This window comes from Crinia signifera, chromosome 6 (assembly GCF_055691185.1).
Source record: "Crinia signifera chromosome 6, ASM5569118v1, whole genome shotgun sequence".
NCBI lineage: Eukaryota > Metazoa > Chordata > Amphibia > Anura > Myobatrachidae > Crinia > Crinia signifera.
In genome coordinates, this window is record NC_139222.1 from 134,469,240 (window position 1) to 134,494,037 (window position 24,798).

The following is a 24,798-nucleotide window of genomic DNA, read 5'->3' on the forward strand; positions in this document are numbered from 1 at the left end:
GGTGGGTGCTCAAGGGGGCGTGTAATGGCAGAGACCCACCCCCCCAGTCCGGGACGGAGGCATATGGGGATCCAGGCAGCGCTGTAGTGGGGTCCGTCCCTGCAGTGCTGGAGAGGCAGCAGGGTCCCAGCAGTGGATGAGCAGTCAGCCGCCGGGGTCCCTGCAGCGGATGGGAACTAGTAGCATAGGGTTGTCGGCGAGCAGCGGGTGAGTTCCGGCCATGGCCGTGGGTGCTCATCACTCTCCATGGGTGCTCGGGTCCCAGAGCACCCACTGTTTCGGCACCTATGTTTTGGATATGTTGGCAGTTCTCTCATTGTAAACAATCAGAACAATCCAATTTATTGCTATGATGATGTCAGTGGCTGTCTAATCATTCATGATGGACTCCATTAAGGAGAAGTTGTTTTGTATCTCACATGTTTTTCTTTGTCAAGTTCCCTAGTATGGCTACATGGACCAAATAGGGTCTTCTTACTGGATATAGTTAGTAAAACATGGATATATTAGAAGTGCAGTAAAGAAATTTTTTATTTCACCAAGTGTCCAGTGTATGATGTCCGTGACCTGTCAATGGGCCAGATGCACTAAGCTTCAAAAGTTATAAAATGGAGAGTGATAAACAACCAACCAATCAGCTCCTACCTGCCATGTCACAGACTATGTTTGAAAAATGTCAGGCAGGAGCTGATTGGTTGGTTGTTTATCACTCTCCATGTTATCACTTTTGAAGCTTAGTGCATCTGGCCCAGTGTACCAGCAGGAAATCAGTCTGTCAGTAAATGCTGGTAATTGTGGTTCTGCAAATTACAGTGGGGTAGATGTATAAGGCAGTGGTAAGGGAGGAAAAGTGAGCCAGATGAGAAGTGGCCTATGGCAACCAATCATCTGCTCTGAATTATTTTATATTTTTCAAATTACAGATGTTACTTCAGTGTTGATTGGTTGCCATGGGCCAATTCTCCTCTGAGTCACTTCTCCTCCCTTATCGCTGCTTCATACATATATACATCAGAGATGGATGCAGTAGCATTTCACCTTTGAACACAGAGGCGGCGCTAAAATATGCTAATGTCGCTGGAGGTGCCTTTTGTATGAGTGCTGAATGAAAAATAATTACCCTCCCTATGTTTTTCCATCCCAAAGGAAGTTGTGGTAATGCTGTGCTTTAAGAGAGGAGGAGGCTCGTGTGCAGCTTCCTCCCTTCGATCCATCTCCTCTCTCCCAGCTGCAGCACCTCTCTGCGTAGCTGTGTAGAGGGCTCAGACTCTACTGCACAAGTGCAGGCCTCCAAAAAAATGTCACCGCGGACATTTATTCGGTGATTCCAGCACTGCTGCCTTCATCGTAGGGCTCCGAATGGGTACGTTTTATAAATGGTGCTGTGCGTCTGTGGGCACATTGCACCCATTATAAATGAACCTCTGGCAGTGATGGATATTGTGAAGCTCATTTATGCATGTGTCTGAACCTTTGATTGGACCATCATAGTTTTCTTTTTTAGCCACAGCAAATGCAAGATCTTTGATCACTTTATAACTGAGGATGATAATGATCTGTCTGTGAGATTACGACAGTAAAGTGTGATTGAATTTTGTATTAAATGTGAAAAGTGGAAAGGAATCTCAGGAAATGTTGCGGCAAGCATATGGTGGAGAAACAATTAGCCGTGCTTCAGTATTTTGTGGGTGGAGGCATGACTTTACATGCTGAAGGAATTACTCAGATTGGTACTCTTTACCTAGAACAAAGTTAAATGGGCCACAGAGCCCTAATAGTGCCCTTGAACTGTGAAATGGCCCCCACAATTGTTAACGCCACCCCACAATCAACGTCAACCCGAAGCGTGGCGAGCGCAGCGAGCCCGCGAGGGGCGGCGGTACGCGTCCTCCGACCTTTTCATACCCACACTATCCACGTCGGCGTGGAGTTGAGAATAGAATAGTGTGGCGAGCGCAGCGAGCCACCGAGCCCGAAGCGTGGCGAGCGGACGCGGATACCTTCACAGGTAAACGCGTCCCTTCGCGGGCTTCACAGGTGTCCGCGTCGCCATGGACACCTGGGAAGCCCGCGAGGGGACGCGTATAACTGTGAAGGTATCCGCGTCCCCTCGCGGGGCTCGCTACGCTCGCCACGCTTCGGGCTCGGTGGCTCGCTGCGCTCTCCACACTATTCTATTCTCAACTCCACGCCGACGTGGATAGTGGGGGTATGAAAAGGTCGGAGGACGCGTACCGACGCCCCTCGCGGGCTCGCTGCTTTTGCCACGCTTCGGGTTGACGTTGATCGTGGGGTGGTGTTAACAATTGTGGGGGCCATTTCACACTACACGGTGACTATTTGGGCTCTGTGGCCCATTTAACATTGTTTCCTATGTAAAAATCGCGGGCATTGAGGCATTGAACACTAAAATCGCGTCCAATCTCACTTTTAACATTGATCCCTATGGGAAATCGCGGCCATCGCGGGCATCGCATCGCACCCGTTTTTTAGTGCATTCGATGGTCGCGATGGTCGCGATGGGCGCCGTTCTAGGTAAAGAGTACCCTCAGATTTTGTTGGGGGCAGAGGCAAATAAGTGTATATATAAATATTATATATATATATACATACAATTTACCAATCTGCACAAAGTCTTAAAACATATATGAGTCTCCGTCCCAAATAGGAATATGGTGCCGCTTAACTCCAAACAAGGCTCTCTCAAGCCCCAGAATCGGGAAACATATAGGAAAAAAACAAAAGGAGCGCACAAATGAGCAATCGTATCAATCTTTACTTTAAAAAATGTAATAAGCTCACATACATCTCAATATATATATACTGTATATATATATATATATATATATATATATATATATATATGTATATATATATATATATATATATACATATATATATATATATATATAGTACACTTACCCCTCACAAGGTGGGATTCAAACCGGTACTCAGACTTTTTTAAAAAGAAATAATGGTGTTTATTCCATGTGCATGAAAAGCAACAATATCTGTCCCGACAGTCATTTCAACTGGGCTCAGCCAGTTGTCATCAGGGGAGATGACAACTGGCTGAGCCCTTGGGAGGGGGGGGGGGGGGTAAGTGTACTGGCTGAGCCCTTGGGGGGTAAGTGTACTGTATTTCTTCTTTATAGACCAATCACCGGAATTAATAACTCTGTGGAGTGCTGCCCCACTACCCACCATTTTATATATATATATATATATATATATATTCATACACTGGACTGTTGTATAGACTCTGGATCATAATGACAAGTCCATGATTCGTCACACGTCACAATCAATGTCCGGTTTCCTCTCCGACATTCATGCTCATTCAACTGGTCATCGTTTCTGTTTTATTTATTTTTAGGTTTTCAGATACCCACTTGGTGCACACACAATGTGCTGAATCCATTATAAAATTTGCATAAAGTTCACCTCCTGTCATTTTGCAACACTCAGCAGCTGGCAAGATGACATCTGTAACTGTGGTGGATGGTGTACCAAATCATACTTCAGTAGGTCACTGAGTTATTACTCTCTTTGTAGTGCTTAAAGCACCAAAATACTGCAGCACTGATCATCTCCACCATAGAATTGCCGTAACATTTTATGAGTTTCATTTCTGCTTTTTCCAAGTTTAACACAACATTTAATCACACCTGAAAACAAAAGAGTGGGGCTGAAGCGCTGCCTCTATGTGTGATGTTATAATGATGAGGAGAGAATTGGTTGGATGTAAAGAAATGATCTTTATTTGTAATATACAGGTATATCGTGCGTAATGTAGAAGGGTGTTGCCAGTAGTTACTGGTTTAGTCTTCCACTGTTTGTAGCCCGTCCGTCTGTCAGTGTTAAGAGCCCCAAGGGGAATGAGGGTGTCAACAGACCCCTTTACACCATAAGCCCAACTGGGTTTATGTCTCTTAGGCAGTTCACAAAGACAGTTCTAGGACTTGTTCTGGGTATAGTCTGGCACAAAGTGCTTGAATGGGGTTTCCTGCGGGAGTGTGCGGTACATGGGTGTCGGGATAAGCGAGATGCGGCGTCCCGCTTACTCGCTTCTAACCCTGTGTGGCTGGTTGCCGTTGTACTCGTCCGTGCTCCTGCCGTTGGTTTTTAATGCTCTACCCTTCTGTGGGTGCAGCCGCGCTTGGTAGGGGAGCTTGTCCGTGTGCTCGGGGAGACGCTCTGGTCCCCGCTTGGTTGTTGCCGCTGCTTGGCTCCACGGGCGCTAGTCTGGACGGGACTTCCGGGTCTCAGGTCTCGCGAGACCAGCTGTGATCCCCGCAGTGACGTCAGACAGTGCCGGTGCGCTCTACTCACGCCGGAGGAGACAGTGCCGGTGTTGGTACGATAAGCAGGAGCTGGTGCTTGGTGCTGATGTGTCTTGTGTCCAACGCGTTTCGGCCAGTAGGCCTTTTTCAAGGATAGTGTTGGTGCTTATCGGTCTGGGTTTTAAGGTTCTGTTCAACGTTAATTGGTTGCTGTTCCTGGCAATGTCATTGGTCCTGTGTTGCAGTGGGAGGCGGTATGCAAATTCCTCCCTTCTGATACGCTCAATTTGCGTGATGTGTGGTAATGAGTAGCCTGTACTGTGGGTTTTAACCCTTGCATTTCATGTTTGTTTTGCTTTGCTTAGTGCTGCAGTCTATGACATAGCATGTTAGTCTGTAACTGTAACATGCATAATCAAGTGTATTGCTCTCTGGGGTTCCCAGTTGCTATAGTCATGCTGTTTTTGAGTAGTGTTGTCCTAACTGCTGTGTTTATAGTTTAAACACAGCAGTTAGGACAACAATACTCCATTTGCATACTACTCGGAATTTGCATACGGCCTCTCACTGCAACACAGGACCAATGACATTGCCAGGAACAGCAACCAATTAACGTTGAACAGAACCTTAAAACCAAGACCAATAAGCACCAACACTATCCTTGAAAAAGGCCTACTGGCCGAAACGCGTTGGTCACAAGACACATCAGCACCAAGCACCAGCTCCTGCTTATCATACCAACACCGGCATTGTATCCTCCGGCGTGAGTAGAGCGCACCGGCAGTGTCTGACGTCACTCCGGTGATCACAGCTGGTCTCGCGAGACCTGAGACCCGGAAGTCCCGTCCAGACTAGCGCCCGTGGAGCCAAGCAGCGGCAACAACCAAGCGGGGACCAGAGCGTCTCCCCAAGCACACGGACAAGCTCCCCTACCAAGCGCGGCTGCACCCACAGAAGGGTAACCCCATTCAAGCACTTTGTGCCAGACTATACCCAGAACAAGTCCTAGAACTGTCACTGTGAACTGCCTAAGGGACATAAACCCAGTTGGGCTTCTGGTGTAAAGGGGCCTGTTGACACCCTCATTCCTCTTGGGGCTCTTAACACTGACAGATGGACGGGCTGCAAACAGTGGAAGATTACACCAGTAACTACTGGCAACACCCTTCTACATTACGCACAATATACCTGTATATTACAAATAAAGATCATTTCTTTACATCCAACCAATTCTCTCCTCATCATTATAACATCACACATAGAGGCAGCGCTTCAGCCCCACTCTTTTGTTTTCACTTATGACCCACAGGGGAAACGGGTAACCCCGGAGGCTAAGCAACGCCTAAACCCCAATAATCCAAGGCGAGCGCAGTATACACCCCAAATCATTTAATCACACCTCCCTGATGTAATCTCACAGACATGTCTTGCTCATCCGCCATGATGAAATGTACAAAGATCTTGTACTCACTGTGACCAAACAAAGAAGCCAACTGCAGTTCAACAGGGTCAGATACATGGATGTATGAGCTGCACAACTATTAGCATAGTGTTTCCATGTCTACCAAATAGACAGAAAATCAGAGGCAATGTAATGACTTTTCAATCAGCCCTAAAAAGTAGATGCTTCCTGTTGACTTATTTAAACTGCTGCTGTGTCCAAAGACACAAGAGCAGATCACTTTGGCTGTCTGTATAACCCTTAGGTTACTCAGAATAGCAAGCATTTTCACACAGCTGGGACCAGTGATTTTACATCCAGAGACACCGCCAATGGCCTCAGCAGAAAAAGGGGCAGACACAAACATATTTTCAGGAATGCTGGCCATTGCCGCACTTCCCCATCCAGTTTTGGGTCACTGCAATCGTCACAGACAAAGATCTGCACATGTGCATTACAGATCCTGCATATGTGCAGATCTGAAAACATTGGAGAGGTACCGAAACCATCAGGTTTGCATATGTTTCAGAATTTAGCCAACGGTCAAAATTTATGGTTAATGCACAGGTTCTCAAAGTCAGTCCTCAGAACCCCACAGAGTGCATGTTTTGCCGGCCTCCTCACAGAATCAAGTGAAATAATTAGCTCCACCTGTGGATCTTTTAAAATGTGTCAGTCAGTAATAGAGATGGGTCGTTCGCGAACGAAGCAGATCTTTTGGACGGATCCCATTAAAGAGTGAGTGAGCCGCCAGTTTGTTTTCCATTACAATGCATTTTCCTGAGCTCAGCACTGTCACCTGTGGCAGCTGAGATGTACTAACTCAGGAGACTGAGTACAGTGCTGCGACTGCAAGTAAAAGAAAGAATAACAAGGCTGCTGCTGCTAGGGATGGCCATCGCTGCAGACGCCATCGATGGCAAATCTGCACCCAGCCATCGATCAGTGTATGTTCTTATTTGTTCAGCTCACTGTTTTAAAAAAGTAAAGTAAAAAAAAAATGTCAATAAATGATTGTAAAACGAATTATGCTTCTCTATTATCAAATTAGCCCTTTTTTTCAAAGTTAGTCGAGGGCCCGCCTAAAAGATCTGGATCTTTTCACAGATTGATTCGCTGGATCGCGGCTCGTCTTAGTGAACCGTTTTGGCCATCTCTAGTCAGTAATGAGTGCACCTGTTGGGTGACTTGGAAAACATGAATTGTGTGGGGGCCTGAGGACCGAATTGGAGAATCACTGGGTTTGTGTATATTGTCTAGTGGCCACTAAAACCACTGGTGGTACCCATGCAATTTAAAACATTGACCAACCCAATCCTTATAATTTGTAGAGGTGAGTGATTTGTCCTTAAAAATATTCTATATAAAGTTCCTGTAATAGAGAGCAACTAGCAGAACAGATAATAATAACTTCAGGATGATGAGCAACAGTTTTGTGTATGTCTTTCACTGTAACATCAAACGACACTAATGACAGTGACTCGTTAAAATGCCGCCCACCACTCTATTCATATTTTAATGCTTTAACCTCTCCCTAGTATCAAAGTTTAATAATGGCTTTGACATATTAAATAATCAAGTGAATGCCAGAAATAAAGATTCACTGCTTTATGAAAATTGTCCATTTGTGTATATATTATTGTTACATTGTCCTAATGGGAGCTGGGTCCTCTTATACCTCCATGCCCCCTTACCTGTCAGCAGAAGCTTTGTTCTCCAGCCAGCACATGCTTCTGTTTGCTGGCTTGGCTGTAGTGATGCAGGGAGGCTGCTGCTTAGCAAATCTGTGCTCATAAATTTGCATAAGGGGCGTGGTCACACCTACCACATCCTAGGCCACGTCCCTCAAAAAATCAACTGGGCCTGACACAGCTCTAGTTAGTAGATGGACGATATGTACAATATCCCATACTATATATACACACTATTCTAATTCCCAGGCAGTAGTGGGCAGAAGATCATGGAAGCTGTATTTCAAGTGCAGCTACAGACTGGCAGGTTGAGGACAACAATCATTTCTAACATTTTTCTCTTGGGGAAACAATTTTTCTACTTTCAACTTCTTCGGTAATTGAGATGACTCTAACAACTTTTGTCGGCCCTAAAAGAATATAACAAACATAAAAACGCTGTAAGTAAAGGTAAATCTTTTTTTTTAAATAAACAAAATTTTAAATGTTTAGTGTGTAGTGTGGTGTATAAAATGTTTAGATATTATTTACATTATGTTACAAAATAAGTGTTTGTATATGACTTTTCTTTTTCCATTTTTCCATGGCAATGACAATACAAGTGATTCGCAAACATGGGTAATAGTACGTCCAAAGGGTTCTTGCTCTGAAGTTTGGGGGTACTTGAAAAAATGTTTGTACAGGTGGGGCACAAAGGCAAAGCAATATCCCAGGGATCTCTAGCTCCGTGCGTTACAGTAGGACATTGTTAACATAGGACCTAATTTAGTACTGCTCGCTAAGCAGCGGTCATTTGATGCTTAGCATGCGGCTTAACGTCTCCAACCACCCTGCAGAACCCCTCGCCCCCCGCGCCTCGAGATTCCCTCTCTAACATGGGAGGGGATGTACGCAAACACATCTTGCATGTGGCCAAAGGGGAGAGAAATCTTTCGATGGTCGCCGACCATCGAATGATATCTCTCCCCTTAGAAAATAAACTGACAAAGTGGTTACTTAAATTTCAAAATTCCAGTAATGCGCATGGTGAACATTAACACACTAACAGATAACTAACGATAACAAGGATTTAACACCAAGTATACTAACTGGAAACATTAATCTGATTATAACTAACTATTTATTATACCTCTTGTGGAACACTCATTAACCCTTGTACTATATCGGATATATGTAGGAGACTAGTCATCCCCGTTGGAGTACAATTTAGCGAATTATTGCTATTCATTATTTTTTTATTATATTGTTATATGTATAGTAATTTTTTGTATTCATTTTTTCAATTAATTGATTAGCCTGACATCATGAATATTAATATAAATTGTGTCTAATAGAATATCTATGACTCTTTCCTTAAAAATTTTCTTCTTTTTAAAAAAATAAAGAAAATGCCATGATTTTATCACAGTTTACTCCATTATTTGTCTATTTGTTTATTTGATTGTGGTTGATTATCCATGTCCAACTGCTGCTTGAATAAAGGACCAGTGTTAATATATTGGGGCTGTAAAAACTTTCATCTATAGCGCACAGCCATATTCTTGTTTGGTTTTCAAATGTGAGTCAGTTTGACCCTATCGCTCGTCTGCGATAGAGACAGGCTGATCAAGACTGAAGCTGAACTCACAGACCCTACCTTAACGCCTGGGCATGAGCTTTTTGTGACACTCACAGAAAATGTTCGGTTACCATCCACAAACATCAGATTTTGTATAGTCAAAGTGAGAGGGGATTGCACTGACGATCCATACGCTATTTCTGTTGCTGTTTGGGCTTACACATGCATGCTACAATCTGTACACATGCACAGTTCATTGACTGTACTGTACTGTACTGTATACAATTTTTTTCAGTAGACTGAAGAAAGGTTGCTGTTCATTTTGGGTTGTTCATTATTGCTACTTACCTTCGAATAAAGCTGATGAGGGTCTTGGTACACTGCAAAACAAGTGCAAGATTATCAGGAATTGTCTCATATATACTGCACATGTGTTAATCAGTAAAATATTGGTTAGAATACGACTAATGTTTCTACAAATTATGCAGCACTAATATTTGTTCCATTTATATAATTACTGCCTTACTTGGTCAACAATTTTTTGGTGGATCCAAATGTGGATCTGCACATTGGCCCTTATTCGGATCTGATTGCAGTACAAATTCGGTTGGAAAATTGGCAAAATCATGTGCACTGCAGGTGGGGCAGATGTAACATGTGCAGAGAGAGTTAAATTTGGGTGGGGTGTGTTGAAACTGAAATCTAAATTGCAGTGTAAAAATAATGCAGCCAGTATTTACCCTGCACAGAAACAAAATAACTCACACAAATCTAACTCTCTGCACATGTTACATCTGCCCCACCTGCAGTGCACATGCACAGATCTGAATAAAGGCCATTATGTGGAGTGTTTATGTTAAAGCAGTGGTTCTCAACCTTGGTCCTCAGGACCCCCTAACAGTGCATGTTTTCCATGTCTCCACAAAGAATCACAAGTGATATAATTAGCTCCACCTGTGGGTCTTTTAAAATGTGTCATTGAGTAATGAGTGCACCTGTGCACCTGCTGCTTGACCTAGAAAACGTGAACTGCTGGTAGTATTTGAGGACTGAGGTTGAGAACCACTGCCTTAAATCACATTTTATGGCCTGTCACTCCTGGGCTCAGCTAACAAGTCTTGCACTTTTTTTTCTGCAAAGCCAGGACACACCCAGCCCCTTTCTTTAAAAGCATTAACCATATAGTAGCAGACCACACTTTATCTCTCATAATAAGGCTACAAAATTAGCTAGGCAAATTTTTATCTGATAACAATACTGTACCTATTGCAAATGTAATGCTTTGTAAATATTGTGGGGGCACCCCAGTGGAAAAAATTGAGAAATACTGGTCTAAACATTCTTGTAAGTATACAATAGGTGTATGCCCTGAAAATACATTTTTGTAATATAACAGCACACTTAGGCAGGCTTTCCTACCCTCTCAAAATAACCGGGAGGCTCACGAAAATCGCATCCCCCTCCCGGCCCTCGGAAGGGTGGGAAAGCCATCCGACTTCCGCTGGACCCCCACATTACCCCTCAGCATCCCCCTATCTTGACAGTTAAATACGGCATTTGCAGGTGTACGGGGCTAAGAATATGTAAATCGCAGGTGAAGGGGCGGGGCTAAAAATATGCAAATCATGTCATTTAACCCTGTTCCCTCTCCGTACACCTGCAAATAGCGGCATTTCTAAGGACGGGGTGGGTCTTGATGACAGCAGGCTCTGGCCCCTCCTCCAGAAGCTCTGCTGAAGATCTTCTCTCCGGGCTTCCTCTCCTTGCTTCTCCAGTAGAGGAGAACCTAAAAGTCAGCAACTATGCACTTGCAGGTCTCCTGTACTGTACCTGGTTTGTTAATGACCCCTAGTGTGATTGTCTCTTTATTAAAGGTACAATATGCCCATTGTGTAGTTTTAACTATAACTCTTGCTAATTGACTGAAGCAAGTTTGTTGTTTATCAGGTGTTGATTCTTGAAATGGAGGGCACTTATGTGTAATTCATAACTCCTACACATACAACATATATTTAAATAAGACATTTTACATGCACAGTGTCTTGTTAGGTCGGAACAAATAAGTATGTTTCACAAAATTAAATAATCTATGTGCTCAGAAACCTTATGGGATTTATTTACTATGATGAGATGTTGCTATGGGCAACCAATCAGATTGTTTCTATTATATTCTAGAAGGTGTTAATACATTAGAAGTAGATTCTGTTTGGTTGCTATGGGCAACATTCCATCTTATAGAACTCAATAGAACTCCCATCTTAGTAAATAAACCGCTATGTGTGTCAACTACAAGCCAATGAGTTACGTTTTACTTGAACTATGATAATAATAGATTTTTCAAGTTGAATTTGAGTTCTAATTACATTATCTGCACTTGCAGAATACAGTCTATTAAATAGAATGAGTTACAGTATTGATAACTGTATCTGTTACAGCTATATACCTGCAGTACCACTGCTTAGAGTTCAGTGGTCAGTACTTTTCCTAGGTAATCAGTATGACAAATATGGTAGCTGTGTTCCTTTACTTGGCAATGGTGATGGCCATTCTGATTACTTGGGAAACAGTTAAATTAATACACAGAAAGGAAGACAAGTAATTAAGACATTGGACATGATTGGCACTTTATTTTTAAAGCGCCAGTTATTTACAAGTTAAAACCAGGTTGATTTTGCCTGGTCATTCACGGATGTAATCCCAGACCTGAGGTAACTCGGACCCTATTACATTTACCCCTACTTCAGTACACTAGAAATACAAAGATGTCTATTACAGTATGCTCTTTATATCTGTTTGAATTATTTCATTTATAAAAAGACTGTAGAGCCCTGCAGAGCTAAGCACATACTGATATCCATACAGCTGTGTAAACTGCACTGGATTGGTACAAAATCCCGACGCTGGAATCCTGACCACCGAAGTCCCGACAAGGGGGAGACGTGGATCGAAACACCCCCCCCCCCCTTGCGGGCTCGCTGCGCTCGCCACGCAGCGGGCCCAGTGCCTCGGCACACTAACTTGTCCACGACACCCATAGAGGGAGAAAGTGTCGGGATTTCGGCATCGGGATTTCGGCAGTCGGGATTTCGGCGGTCAGGATTCCGGCGTCGGGATTTTGACCGCCGGGATTCCGACCACCGGGATTCCGACCTCCGGGATTCCGACCGCCGGGATTCCGACCGCCGGGATTCTAACTGCATTCCAGCAGCACAAAATGCAATCCAAAAGTCTTACTACATTAGTCCCTGTAGGAGAAGCAATGTACAGTCAATGCATGGATTTACTTACTGAACATCTTGCTTATCCATCAGGAGTCGGTATGTACTGATTTCTCTTTCCAAATGCATGGTTTCATACATTAAAGCCTTGTGATCCTCATTTTGCCGCTCACGTTTGGCTCGTATCTGGGATAAATTTGATTCCACTTGATTGATCAAGTCCTGTAACTGTGACAACTGCATACTGTAACTGCCCTTTTTTTCTGTCAATGTGTTTTCAAGTGCCGATTTCTGTGGTAGCATTAACAAACAGTAGATTATTCAGAAAGGAGCAAATATAAATAGTAAAACAGACTCCTAGAACAGATGATTGTGATAATACACATAAACATTTTAAGTATAAGATTGCAGGTTCCAATAAATCAACTGTCTAGTAAGGATTAATCTTTCTTGACTAGACCAAAGTTTCAGAATCATAGTACATTATGGCCACAGGAATGACATCACTTTTGACAGAAACATAAGCATGACATTACATGGAGCATCACAAAAGCATCACGTGGAGCTCCAATCTCCCATCCGCGGAGCTCCACAATTCCCGGCCTACAGAGCAGAGTGGGGGAGGAAGCGGCGGTGGTGAGCAGTGTGGAGGAGGCGATCGGAGTGGAGCAGAGCAGAGGAGGCGATCAGAGGGAGGAGATGGGAGGAAGCGAGCACTATGTCCCCTGGCAACACCCGACCAGAGGTGGGCGGCGCTGCGCACCCCCCCTGGCAGCACCAGCGGCCCGGGGAACCCCCCACCCAGGAAATAAAGTACACCAGACGATCACCCTGCACAATGCAGTTGGGGGAATGACAGGACCTGCATCACACCAGCTATCACCCGGCCAGGTCAGGAGGCACATTGGCCATGGGGCCCCCGCATGACACCCAAAGGCCGGCAGGAATCCGGCCCCCGGCCGTGCACAGGATTTCCAGCCTGCAGCCCCCCCCCCCAGCAGGCCGTACCAGCTCAGCGGCAGTGGCACCAACCTGGCCTTATTGACTCCCACCCCCACACTGGCTCTCCCTACAGGAAGATGGCGCCGCAAATGGCTGCCTAGGAACTGTGTAGTCATTGTAACCCTGTGTCTCCCATGTGATAAGTGTACTGTCTCTGCTATAACTGTGCTGTCCTTGCTCATAGTGCTACCTACCTGGCTGCTGCAACAACCAGTGGAGCCACAGATGGCTGCCTAGGCGCTGTGCAGCTTGGCGGGTATATGTTCTCTATGTGCCACTATACTGTCCCTGCTTATATTGTTACCTACCTTGTTGCTGCAATGACCAGTGGCGCCGCTGATGGCTGCCTAGGCTCTCTGCAGCCTGGCGGGTATGTGTTCTCTTTGTGCCACTATACTGTCCCTGATTATATTGTCACATACCTGGCTGCTGCAATGACCAGTGGCGCCATGGATGGCTGCCTAGGCGCTGTAAAACTTGGTGGGTATGCATTTCCCATATGTAATGTCTTAATGTAATGTGTGTAATATCCTCACCCCCCCCCCCCCCTCATCCCTGCTTGATGCTGCACTGCAATCCACAAAAAAATTCCTAGTGTGCTCAAGCATACATGGCTAAGGCCAATAAAGTTGATTCTAGTCTATTCTATTACTGAAGAATGTGAAAGTATATGACAGTGGCATGAATAAACTGGAATGTGAAAGAGGTACTTTGTTAGAGGGGAATACGACAGAGGTATAAAATCACTACTAGGGATGCGACAGAAGGGTAGCTTCACTGTGAAATGTGGCATGGCATCGCTGTGAAATGTGGCAGGGGCATGGCATCAATGGGGAATGTGACTGAGACATGGCATCACTGGGCAATTTGGCAAGCTTTTTTTATTGCCATAACCCAATTTAAAATTCTCAACATTTATCTTCTAAACCTATGTATATTCTGAAAATGGTAATTATGAGGTAAATATATCACTGAAATGATATCATTCACATTGCATAATGGTTACAATGTCTTATATAGATGTACTATTTTCTTTTCCTACATAATATTTAATTCCAGATAACTTTCTGATACACCCTTACATGTCTCCCCACACACCCCCTATATACTGCATTTATTGTAGGCCCTCTCAGGTTTTTTTACCATGCTTATTTGGCTCTGGTGATCAATTTCCAAGGCTTGGGCAGTTCTTTTCAATTCAATAATTTCACTCTGTGATGAATGGAGGTTCTCAGGAGAGCCAGACTCCACTTCGGATTTCAGTTCATCACTCTGGAAATAAAACAAAGGTTATATGACCTATATAAATACAAGGGCTATTAGTACGATAAATTGATTTGTAGCCCATTCAGTCTCGATAACCTAATGTACATTTATGTCATGCAATGATTAAACCACTGGGATGTTAACTTGGGAAGCAGGTACTCAGCAGAGCACCTACCTGCAGTTGAGAATTTGGACACTATTTACTAAGATGGGAGTTCTGTTGAAGATGGGATGTTACTTTGGGCAACCAATCAGTTTCTATCTTTTATTTTCTTAAAGGTGCTAAATAAATATGAAGTAGATTCTGATTGGTTGCCCATAGTAAAAATCCCATCTTCATTAGAACTCCCATCTCAGTTATCAACCCCTATAAGTGATAATTGGCAAACTACGCATGTGTGAGAAAAACCATTATCTACAATATCACTATTATTGAGATGTCTTCTTGGATCCATGGGTATTTTAGGGTGGAAACTGTGAAGTGACCTACACTCATCTCAAAAAGAGAATGTATCACAGGTGTTTTATGGGTATGCCATGTGCTTTATCGATGTTAGGCTGCAGTCTTGTTTGCAGCACCACAGTCACAGTAGCCATATCTTAAGAAAGTCGGAAAGGAGGCTGTGGGCTAGGCAGGGGCTGCTTGTGGAGCTGATGTTACCAGTGGCAGTTGCAGAGGTGTTGCTGCAGCACATTCCAATATTCAAAAAGGGGAGCCACACCATATGCCACTCCAAACATCACTGTCCTGGACTTACTGGCAGTTGATGTGAACCCCCTCTTTGAATTTTGGGCTGTGCTGGAGTCCAACCTCTGTAACTGCCACTGGCAGGGAAGTCTAGGAACAGAGCATTTTGTACCTAATGGAATGGGTCATGTTGGAGGGTATGATGTTATGATTGATGGTGCATCAATGATGGAGAGGTCAATGATTTCACTCAATGATATGCTGCTTGCTATATTTTGTATTTACAGTATTAAGACTACTGGAAAGAAAATTATACCTCTTCGATAAATTGTTATATAAAATATATGAACCTTTGCCAGGAACCATTTTTCTGCTTCTGTTTTGTTACTTTCCATCAGGTCTTCATATTGTTCTCGAATCTCAGACAACAGCTTACTTAAATCCACAGTTGGAGGGACATCTACTTCCACAGTGACTCTGGCACCCAGCTGGCTGTAGAGGCTGTTCACTGTCTGTCAGAACACAGGCAAACATATTAATGTAATAGTGGTTAGGTAACCTATGACATTCCAACTATTGTAGAAGACATAGGTAGGGGCAGATGAACTAAAGCAAAAGAGAAATTACCATAAACACCTGAGAAAAGGTTGTTCAGAAAAAAATTGGTTAAATATATTTGATTTTACCAATTTAAGGACAGCTAATTTAAAGACAGTTTAAGGCTGCACATCAGAATGATGTGAGGTTATCTGTTCCAAAGGGCAAAGGGAACATCACCAAATGCATACACATGTGTACAATTCAGGGCAATACTGTGTGATTAACAGTATGACACCATGGTGCATGGTAATATACACAATATCGTCTGGTTGGCCGAGCACCATCTAAACATTGGCGAGATATGTAGCTGAAAGAGATAAACTACCATCCAGTCAGCTACTAACTGTCATTTTTAGTTACAGCCTGTAACAAATCATCTAGGCATACATTTAATAGGTTAGGAATTTTAAAATTGGAATCATTTTTGTCAGATTAAGTATCAGTATGAAGTAAATAATGTATCATCACATTTTGTATCTTTTATGTTGTGCACTTTTGCCCTGGTATATTACATCCTCATTCGTCTTCTTCTTATGAAGGATGTCTTGTTGCAGATTCTCATGCTGAAAATTTAGTTCATTAACTTCTTGTTTGAGACTCTCTAGGTCATGACGCAGGACCTTCACATCGTGTTCTATATCAGCTCTTAAGATGACCTCCATCTCATACCTTGAAATAAAGTGAAGATAATAAGGCAAGCATTGACCTCAGGTACTATAAGCAGTGCCAGTTTTTACCTATGGACTGCAAAACTCCAGCCACCCAGGTAAAATACACCACCGTGCGCAGCCTAAGTGAAGCAAGATGTAGTCTTTGTGACTAGCAATGACTTCATATTGGAAGTCCAACCTGCCATTCACCCAAGGGAGGTGTTCCCTCCCTCCGGGCTGCCTTTTTGGCTTCTATGGGAAGCAGCCGAAGCAGCCCATAGAACCAGGGGCATGCACCTAGACAGTACCTAGGTTGGTACTGCGCCCTTTCATCTGTGTTGTACAGGCCCGGGACCATGATTTAACTTTTATAAGCTTCTGCCAAAGCAGCCCATAGAGGCTGGCTGGGAGCATGAGCATGCACAGAAGAGGTCATTATTGCACTAGTCCCTGTGCCTGTCATCATTCTACAGGCGTCGGGAACGCGCGGGGGGGGGGGGGGGTAGGGTGCCAGTATCGTGGCCAGCGGCAGCTCTGCTCTTACTTTAAGGGTGGAGCTGCCACTGATTATAGGTATTTATTTATGAAGAGTCACAGCCCCATTATGCCAGCAGGTTATCCCAGAATTGCATATATTTATGTTCAGGGCTATTTTTGTGCAGGCTCCAGCAGGAACTGAGGCCATTATCCTAGTTCACTCTTTCAGACAAAATATTTCTTAGATGGACAAAACCATGTGCACTGCAGGTGAGGCAGGTGTAAAACCCCACCCAAATCTAATTATCTCTGCACAAGTAACACCTGCCTCACCTGCAGTGCACATGGTTTTGTCCATCTAAGAAATATTTTGTCTGAAAGAGTGAACTAGGATAAGGGCCTCAGTTCCTGTTGGAGCCTGCACAAAAATAGCCCTGTTTATGTTACTGTATATATTAGTCTTCTTTTTACATAAAAGTAAGATAAAGAGCAGCAGAAAATACGTTATATATGTTTTTTGGAGTTAAGCAAAATGTTCACAGGACTACAATGGTGACTGCAAACATTATCATCTACATACATATATATATATATATATATATATATATATATATATATATATATATATATACATATATATATATATATAACTATGGTGTCCGGGCCGGCAGAGCGCAGTGATGGCCACAGGTGAGACAGTCAGCAGGGGAGCTCGCAGGTGAGAGTTGTTGTGGGCTGATGAGGCGGGGGGCGGTTCTCTCTGCTTGGTTTGTGTATTTATATGTTCACTTGCACTGTGTGGATTGTTCCCTGAGGACGGGCTGCGCCCGAAACATGTTGGAGCCACAATAAATGTTTCTTTGCTTCACTAAATCCGAGAGTGCCGCCTACATCCATCCCAGCATCTACAAGAGCTTACTAAAGCTATAAGGAAGGCACCGGGTCATACTAAAAGACATCCATAGGAGTGCCGGGAACTTGGAATGATATATATATATATATATATATACATATACACATATATGCACACACAAATATATCCAAATGAGGTATCGTCAGGCTCTGATCAGACCAATAAACTGGATGCTGACACGGATGACATTATCAAGAAGTCTGGTGAGTGCATCTTTCTACCTAGGAGAATTGTCTGTATATAGTGTATATAGTACTGTGGGTGACTACATTTCTATTTATACTGCACCCCAGCAGTTACCATATTTGAGGGTGAGAGTGCAGGTCTCTTTTGTGTGTGTGTGTGTGTGTGTGTGTGTGTATATATATATATATCCATGAGTCTCCGGAACACTGCCATCTGCTGGCAGAGAGATAAACTACATCTCTTTCTCACAGATGCACAAACACAGATGATAGCAGACTAGCTTTCGAAGCCTTTGCTTGGAGCGGGCTTACTAGTGTTAACATATTTCTACAGTCTGGAATCTAAGGATTAATGTTACTTTAAAATGCAGTAGACTTATTTCAATATTGTTATCATGTGTTTATCAGGAAGTGATTACAATTAGAGAAAGTACTGTAACTTCCTAAATACTGTAGTTCTCACATCATTACAATAAGCAAATAGAATGTACAGTAGTAATATAAGGTAAGAGAGTATACTGTATTACTGTATGTACAGAAAAAGGGCTATAATAATTTCTTGGGTTTCAGTAGGACACATTATTGGGGGTAGATTTCAAAGATGTGTGTTATTTGTACTGATAATAATTATTTTGTGTATTGTTTTTATTTTATTTTATTAATATGGTTGTTGGTGTTATTAAAAGTCCCTAAAAAATGAAATTACTTTTACATATTAAAAAATCTTTTTACAATACTAGTATCACACTACGATTAAGAGCATTTACAAAGTATAAATAGCTTAAAATTAACAGAATCTATTTTCTGCTTCCTGTCTTATACAAAATAGTGCATCATTCTTTTGGTCACATTATTGATACTTACTTATTTTGGAAATCCTCTGCAGCCAGGCGAGTATTATCTACCTGCCTAGAGACCCTTGTGTTCTCCGTGGTATATTTGAAGATCTAAAAAATGTAAACCCCCCCCCCCCCAAAAAAAAAATATTAGACAAGCACGTGAGACACGTTTTTGAGTGTTCAGATTCACCATACATCTGGTGCAAATTGTTGGTAGCTCTACTTTGCAAACATAAATCTAGCAGTATATTTATATAAAGGGTCAATGTTGATTAAGTTAAATTAAAATAGATCTTATGTTGGGTTTGCAGGGCTAAAATGCACATTTACTGACATTCATTTTTATATTAATTTTTAAATGTTACAAAATGAGTGTTCTAGCCCTGGAAGTCCAACATCATCCAACAATGACCACTAGTAAATATACCCCTTGTGCGTGGAGGGGAGAGATGTTACCTTGCTTTGTTTATGCACTAGAGCCAGAGCTAGTGATGCGTTTTATGGGTGGGATGTTCTAACATCCGCAGCCCTCCCCCCCCCCTTCGCTGGCCACCGCATTCTTAATGATCGCATATGCTCTAACATATGCGATCATTAACGCAAGCAATGCAGGGCCGGTGCAGGACTTCCAGGTCTGAGACCCGGGAGTCCAGCTGCGCATGTGCAGAGTATGGCGCCAACCGCAGGGCATGCTGGGAGGGATCCGTGACGGATCCCTCACACAGCGCTGCGGTAAGAAGCCCATAGGCTTCTGCAGGGAATCGCCAGCTTCTGCTGGTGATTCCCTCCGCAGCGCTGCCACCTCGGAGGGGGGACAGAGCAAACAGAAATGCGGTAAAATCCCGATAACGGGGTTTTACCGCATTTCTGCTTTAGAGAATCTCCCCCAGAGTATTTTACTTTGTATTTTATGTTACTTATCTTTATTTTGTCATCAGCTGACAGTAGCTTTATTATGCCATTTTATGCAAATGATGTACAATTCTCACATTATATGTTAAAAACATACAACAGACACAATTACATATGTGTAATTGTGTAAAAGATTATTAACCCTTTGAGTACCAACATCTCTAAGAGAGATGTTGAAAATAGCCGCTTAAAAATGCCAGCGTCGCTTACATTTGTTAAATAAATTCAGATTTTAAAAAAAATGTGTAAAAAAAGATTAGATTTCATATAGAAGGTGAAACATTACAGGTCGTTATGATGAATAAAAATGTTTGCTTGGCAATTTTCACACCTATTTAAAAAAAGTCACTTGGCACTCAAAGGGTTGAACAAAAACAACATGTGGTGAACTTCACTGTGTATAATGTGTACATACTGTACTGCTATATAACAGATCTGTAACTTAAATAATTTTTATGCGCTTTAAGTGCTTTTTCTGATACATACAGTAATACAGTAACAACAATATTACTATCAAACTGCTGGGTTTTAAGTTACACATAGCTGTTACTGTAGCATTGTTTAGTCAATACAGAGAGGGGTCTTGGGATTCAACCAGCTCCTAACTGTAATTTTTTAACTGTGTACACACGGTGCGATTCAGGGCCACTTTGTAATAGAAAGTGACCATGAATCACACATGTACAGCCAAATTTGATCCAGATTTGATTCCGATGCACAGCCCTGCGGCATCGGGCTGTTTACAGCCTGAATTCACTGAAAATTGCTTGCTTCCCTTTGGATGCCACAAGCACTTTTTTATGAATTCCGGCCACCGTAATGTGCAGCCGCAGCCACGGTGAATCACAACCGTGAATCTCCGGTTGCTTAGTGCAAAGAACCCTTAGTCACAATGAATGGTCTGTCCAGGGCACAATGAAGGAACATCCTTATGAGTTGCTCTAAAATTAGACAATATTTTTAAAATAATGTTACCTTGTTTTGAAGTTCTTCAATTGACCCAAAATAATGACTGAAATCAGGCAACATCTGGGGGTGGTTTCTATCATACCAATCTCGAATCTTTCTCTCCAGATGAGCATTTTCATCTTCTAGTGTCCGCACCTTTTCCAGGTAGGATGCCAAACGGTCATTCAGAAGCTTCATGGTTTCCTTCTCATTGGTATTGAACAAATTGTGTTTCTTGGGTTCATAACAAAGAGACCTCTCTTTACCAAAACCCCCATGTGTACATCCAATGTCAGATACATTATTAAATGAATGATGTCTGGTGATAGGACTTCCCGGAGACTTCACTTGGAAACTTATTGGCCTCCAGGTAACAGCATTGTTGACTTTGCTGAAACCTCTAAGTTTAAGTGAATTTATCTGGGTGAGAATATTTGGCGACAGACTTCCCTTTAGTTTTTTAGGCTCAGTTTGCTTGCTGATGTTGCTCATGTTGTCAGAATATATCAGAGCTGGATAGTTTGACAGTACAAAGAATGAGTTTTGGAATTGAAGAGGTCTTTTAAGAAGCATGGTAAAGGGCGTTGAGAACAAAGCATCCTCGTCTTTATGGGCAATATAACATAATCATTGTCTTTCCTCATCTAGTAAGGGGATTTGTCAGACAGTGTAAAACATCTAAGAACATGGGGGCGGCTAGTTAGCCTGTAACATTTACAAGTTTCAGACGCTGCTTAGGAGATGCTGACACACCCAGCTAAGCAAAAAGGGAAAAACAGTATCACCATTAAAGGAAGCTGGTTAAATGTTCAAACACACCTGCAATAATATCCATAATTGATACACAGGTTTTTACACAAAATATATGTATATCTAAATTGTAGACCATAGGAAGGTGATTCAGCATAGAGGTGAGGCTAAATACCATTATTAGGTCTAAATTGCAGAAAAGTATATCTGTAATGATTTAACAGAAAGTTATAAATGTTTATAGTGTAATATTTTCACATTATGTTTTCGTTATTTCTTTAGTCTGTGGTTTTCCTTATATTTCTATTATTTGTCATACTACACATAAAATTTGTATATTATCTTCTTATTTACAATGGCTCCTCCCGTTCCTTAGTGGGTTTGTTCCTTTAATTACTAGCAATAAGAATTCTGCTGCTGCTGCCCTAGATGATATGCATGATAATGACCAGTTATAACAATATTTTCCTGCTCCCGTGCGCATTCAATGATATCCTCCACCAGCACTGCATGCACCATGACGGAAGACATTACTTGCAAAAGCCGTGCCACAGAAAGCACTACTCCATCCCCCACTTGCCATGTCCAGGATCAGGAAGTGTGTAGGCATTTGCCAATGCTGGCACCGCCATGCATGACCTCACTGGGCACACATATCGTGTAATGTGTACCCAGTTTCTCATAAGAATATGGTTAAAAATGAGAGTTCTACACATAATTTTAGATTTTTTTATAATAACTACTGTTCATCTATATTATTCTCTGACAGGTGCTTTTGGGTTCTTCCAATAGAGCACCACTTTATTTACTGATTTAAATTTTTAAATGTGATTTATTATACTTAATAAATAAATAAAATAAAATGGTTTCATATCACCAGCCCTCTCTCTGTGCCACTACAGCAGGCTGTTGTATCAAGCGGCACTTGGAGACTTGTAGCGGGTCAAAAACACCTAGTGGTTCAATGATCAATTTTCAACGGTCCTTTTCGTCAGGATACTGAATATGGTGCATAAATTGTCTAAATAGCAAAACAGAATCTTAGCCACTCCTCCGGTCTCCGTCTTCCACTGTACGACCAGGTCCGGCATCCTGGCAACGGGGGAGAGGAGACCTGTGGAACGCAAACAACAGTATTAGTCCAAAGTGACAACAGTGCAATATTGTGATCAACAAATATATAAATCAAACAGTGTATGTTAAGAGGACATGAACACATCTGTCCAGCAGTGGGTGGTCATGTCGCATGAACAATATATGCAAAACTGGGTTCAATAAGCAGTGTATATATAAAAGAGATAAATATGGTATCTAAAATTAAAAAAACTCAACATCAGGAACATTCTTGCCTCATTAACTCTCAGTTAAACAAAGGTATGTAACTGTTGGTAACCTTACCTCAGCTAATAGTCCTATTTTACCAGAATTACACAAAGTTTATGAGCCCTAGGGACTCATTCAGACCTTTTGGTTTAAGTATATCTAATTTGAATATCCACTTAGTCTCCAATTGGAGTAATTTTTTACCCATGTTTTCACCCCTTTTGCTGAGCGGGACATGGTGTACAATTTTATATTTGAGTGTTGCCATCCCATGTTTCAGGGTGGCAAAGTGGTTTGCCATTGGTTGTTCACTTGTGCCGTGTCGATACCCCAACTGTTCATACAGGATTGTGACTGCCGGATGTACCCCAACTGTTAATGCGGTACTGTGACTGCTGTCCATCCCCTAACTCTTAACACAGTAATGTGAATGCTGTCTACTCTTTATTATTATAAAAAATAAAAAGTTACAATAAAATAATTTTTATTTTTACATTTTTTTACTGTCTGTACCCCAAATGTTAACAACAGTGAAAAACCCCATGTCGACCTTTTGACTGTCGACCTAGCCCATGTCGACCTAATGCTTTGTCAACCTAATGTCATGTCAACCTAGACCCATGTCGACCTAGACACATGTCGACCTTGACCCATGTTGACCTTGCTGCATGTCGACCTAGTGGTGTAGACCCAATGTATGTCGACCTAGTTATTGTAGACCTAATGACCGTATCCCCTGTTAATACGGTACTGCGACTGATGTCCATACACCAATTGTGTATACGGTAATGTGACTGCCTGCCTGCCATATCCCTACCCTTTGTAAAGCCATAGTAAGTAGAGGTAGGGACCTTAACCATCTAGAACCCTCCTCCCTGTTAAGTAATTTTCAGCGCAATCATAAAAAGTTTTGACAAATTCTGAAACTCTAGTCCATTGTAACCTAACTCTGTTCCCTCTGTTAGAGCCAAGTGCTTGCAATCTCCACCCTCAACACCCTCATCATCAGTATCCTCAGTCATGTTTGGAAGTAGTCCTGCATCCAATAAAACAGGCATGAGTCCTCACAAATGCAATCTAGATTTCTCTTCACTAGGACATTAAAAAAAACCTAAATAGAGTCCTCCGAAATGCCGTTGGCCGACTGTCCAGCTATGACACTTGTATGCAGCAATTCTTCAACCATGCTTGCATATGCTGTTTACCTGGTATACTGTTAACTGCTACAAAAATAAAGAGAGACTTCATCTTATCCAGTGTATGTGATTCTTTGTCACATTTGGTGCACAAACAGGGACTTGCACCTCAGCTAGAATCTACACAAAGCAGAGGAACTTGGTTAAGACAGATACCTGTGTTAAAAACTAAATTTTTTTACACATTGTGCAGCTGGCCTGGGAGCCAGGAAAGGTTTTTTGGAGTGTGCCTTTAGTTAGTAACTGGTTAGCCTGTTCAACCTCCCCAGTTTGCGCCTATAGTGGAATAACAGGGCAACTTGGAGTTGATAGGGAGTTGTGTGGAAGTTACAGTAGCCAGCCACATCATTAAAAAAAAAAAATTGCCACTTTGAGTTAAGTAGCCAGAAAAGCAGGCAAATGTTGGCTTACACTGTTTTTGTGAGTCTGGTATATTATATTAAGCCTCCTAATTTTTTCCCTTAAAGGGGAAATGCTGGGTAATACAGTATGGAGAAATTACTGAAATGGTTCACTGAACTGGCTGTTGGCCAGCAGCATCTGGCTGAAAGGCAGCAAGCTCAGATGCAGATGTTTCATGAGGAATTGAAGGAGCTGAGAAAAGGTGGGCAGGAGAAGGAGAAATTACCGAAGCTCACTCCAGCTGATGACATTCCTTTGCACATTTGAGCGCACCACTATGCATTTAAAATGGCCTGCAGAGGATTGGTCTGATAGAATGGCTCGGTGTTTAACAGGGGATGCACGGAGAGCTTATATGTATAGGATGCATGTGCTTTACGTGTATAGCATGCTCCTACCCTGGCTTTGAAAGAAGGCCATGGAGTGGCAGGGCCCAGCAAAGCCCTGGCCAAGGTA

The 24,798-nt window shown here is 42.5% G+C and overlaps 2 protein-coding genes across 2 annotated transcripts in view; both read right to left on the bottom strand.

The window, feature by feature from the left end:
- Positions 1 to 7,742: 7,742 nt before the first annotated feature.
- Positions 7,743 to 21,163, bottom strand: LOC146009644 (keratin, type I cytoskeletal 17-like). Its single transcript, XM_083150097.1, has 7 exons — positions 20,775 to 21,163; positions 16,260 to 16,416; positions 15,498 to 15,659; positions 14,337 to 14,465; positions 12,262 to 12,482; positions 9,322 to 9,353; positions 7,743 to 7,825 (listed from the first exon to the last, which is right to left on the bottom strand). The coding sequence occupies exons 1-7, from the start codon at positions 21,161 to 21,163 to the stop codon at positions 7,743 to 7,745; spliced, it is 1,173 nt and encodes a 390-aa protein (XP_083006223.1).
- A 2,459-nt stretch (positions 21,164 to 23,622) lies between these two features.
- LOC146009645 (uncharacterized) overlaps positions 23,623 to 24,798 on the bottom strand; it is a 41,430-nt gene continuing 40,254 nt past the window's right edge. Inside the window, exon 12 of the mRNA XM_083150098.1 lies at positions 23,623 to 23,780. Coding sequence (XP_083006224.1) covers positions 23,623 to 23,780 — 158 coding nt within the window. The remainder of the gene's footprint in view (positions 23,781 to 24,798) is intronic.

What these genes read in the sequence shown, in the direction of transcription:
- LOC146009644 (XM_083150097.1), bottom strand. Translation starts at nt 21,163, where the DNA reads ATGAGCAACATCAGCAAGCAAACTGAGCCTAAAAAACTAAAGGGAAGT. An exon ending in GAGAGAAAGATTCGAGATTG is followed by an intron (nt 16,417 to 20,774) that starts GTATGATAGAAA and finishes CTTTATTTCAAG; the next exon opens with GTATGAGATGGAGGTCATCT. An exon ending in AAAAATGGTTCCTGGCAAAG is followed by an intron (nt 14,466 to 15,497) that starts GTTCATATATTT and finishes TTTTATTTCCAG; the next exon opens with AGTGATGAACTGAAATCCGA.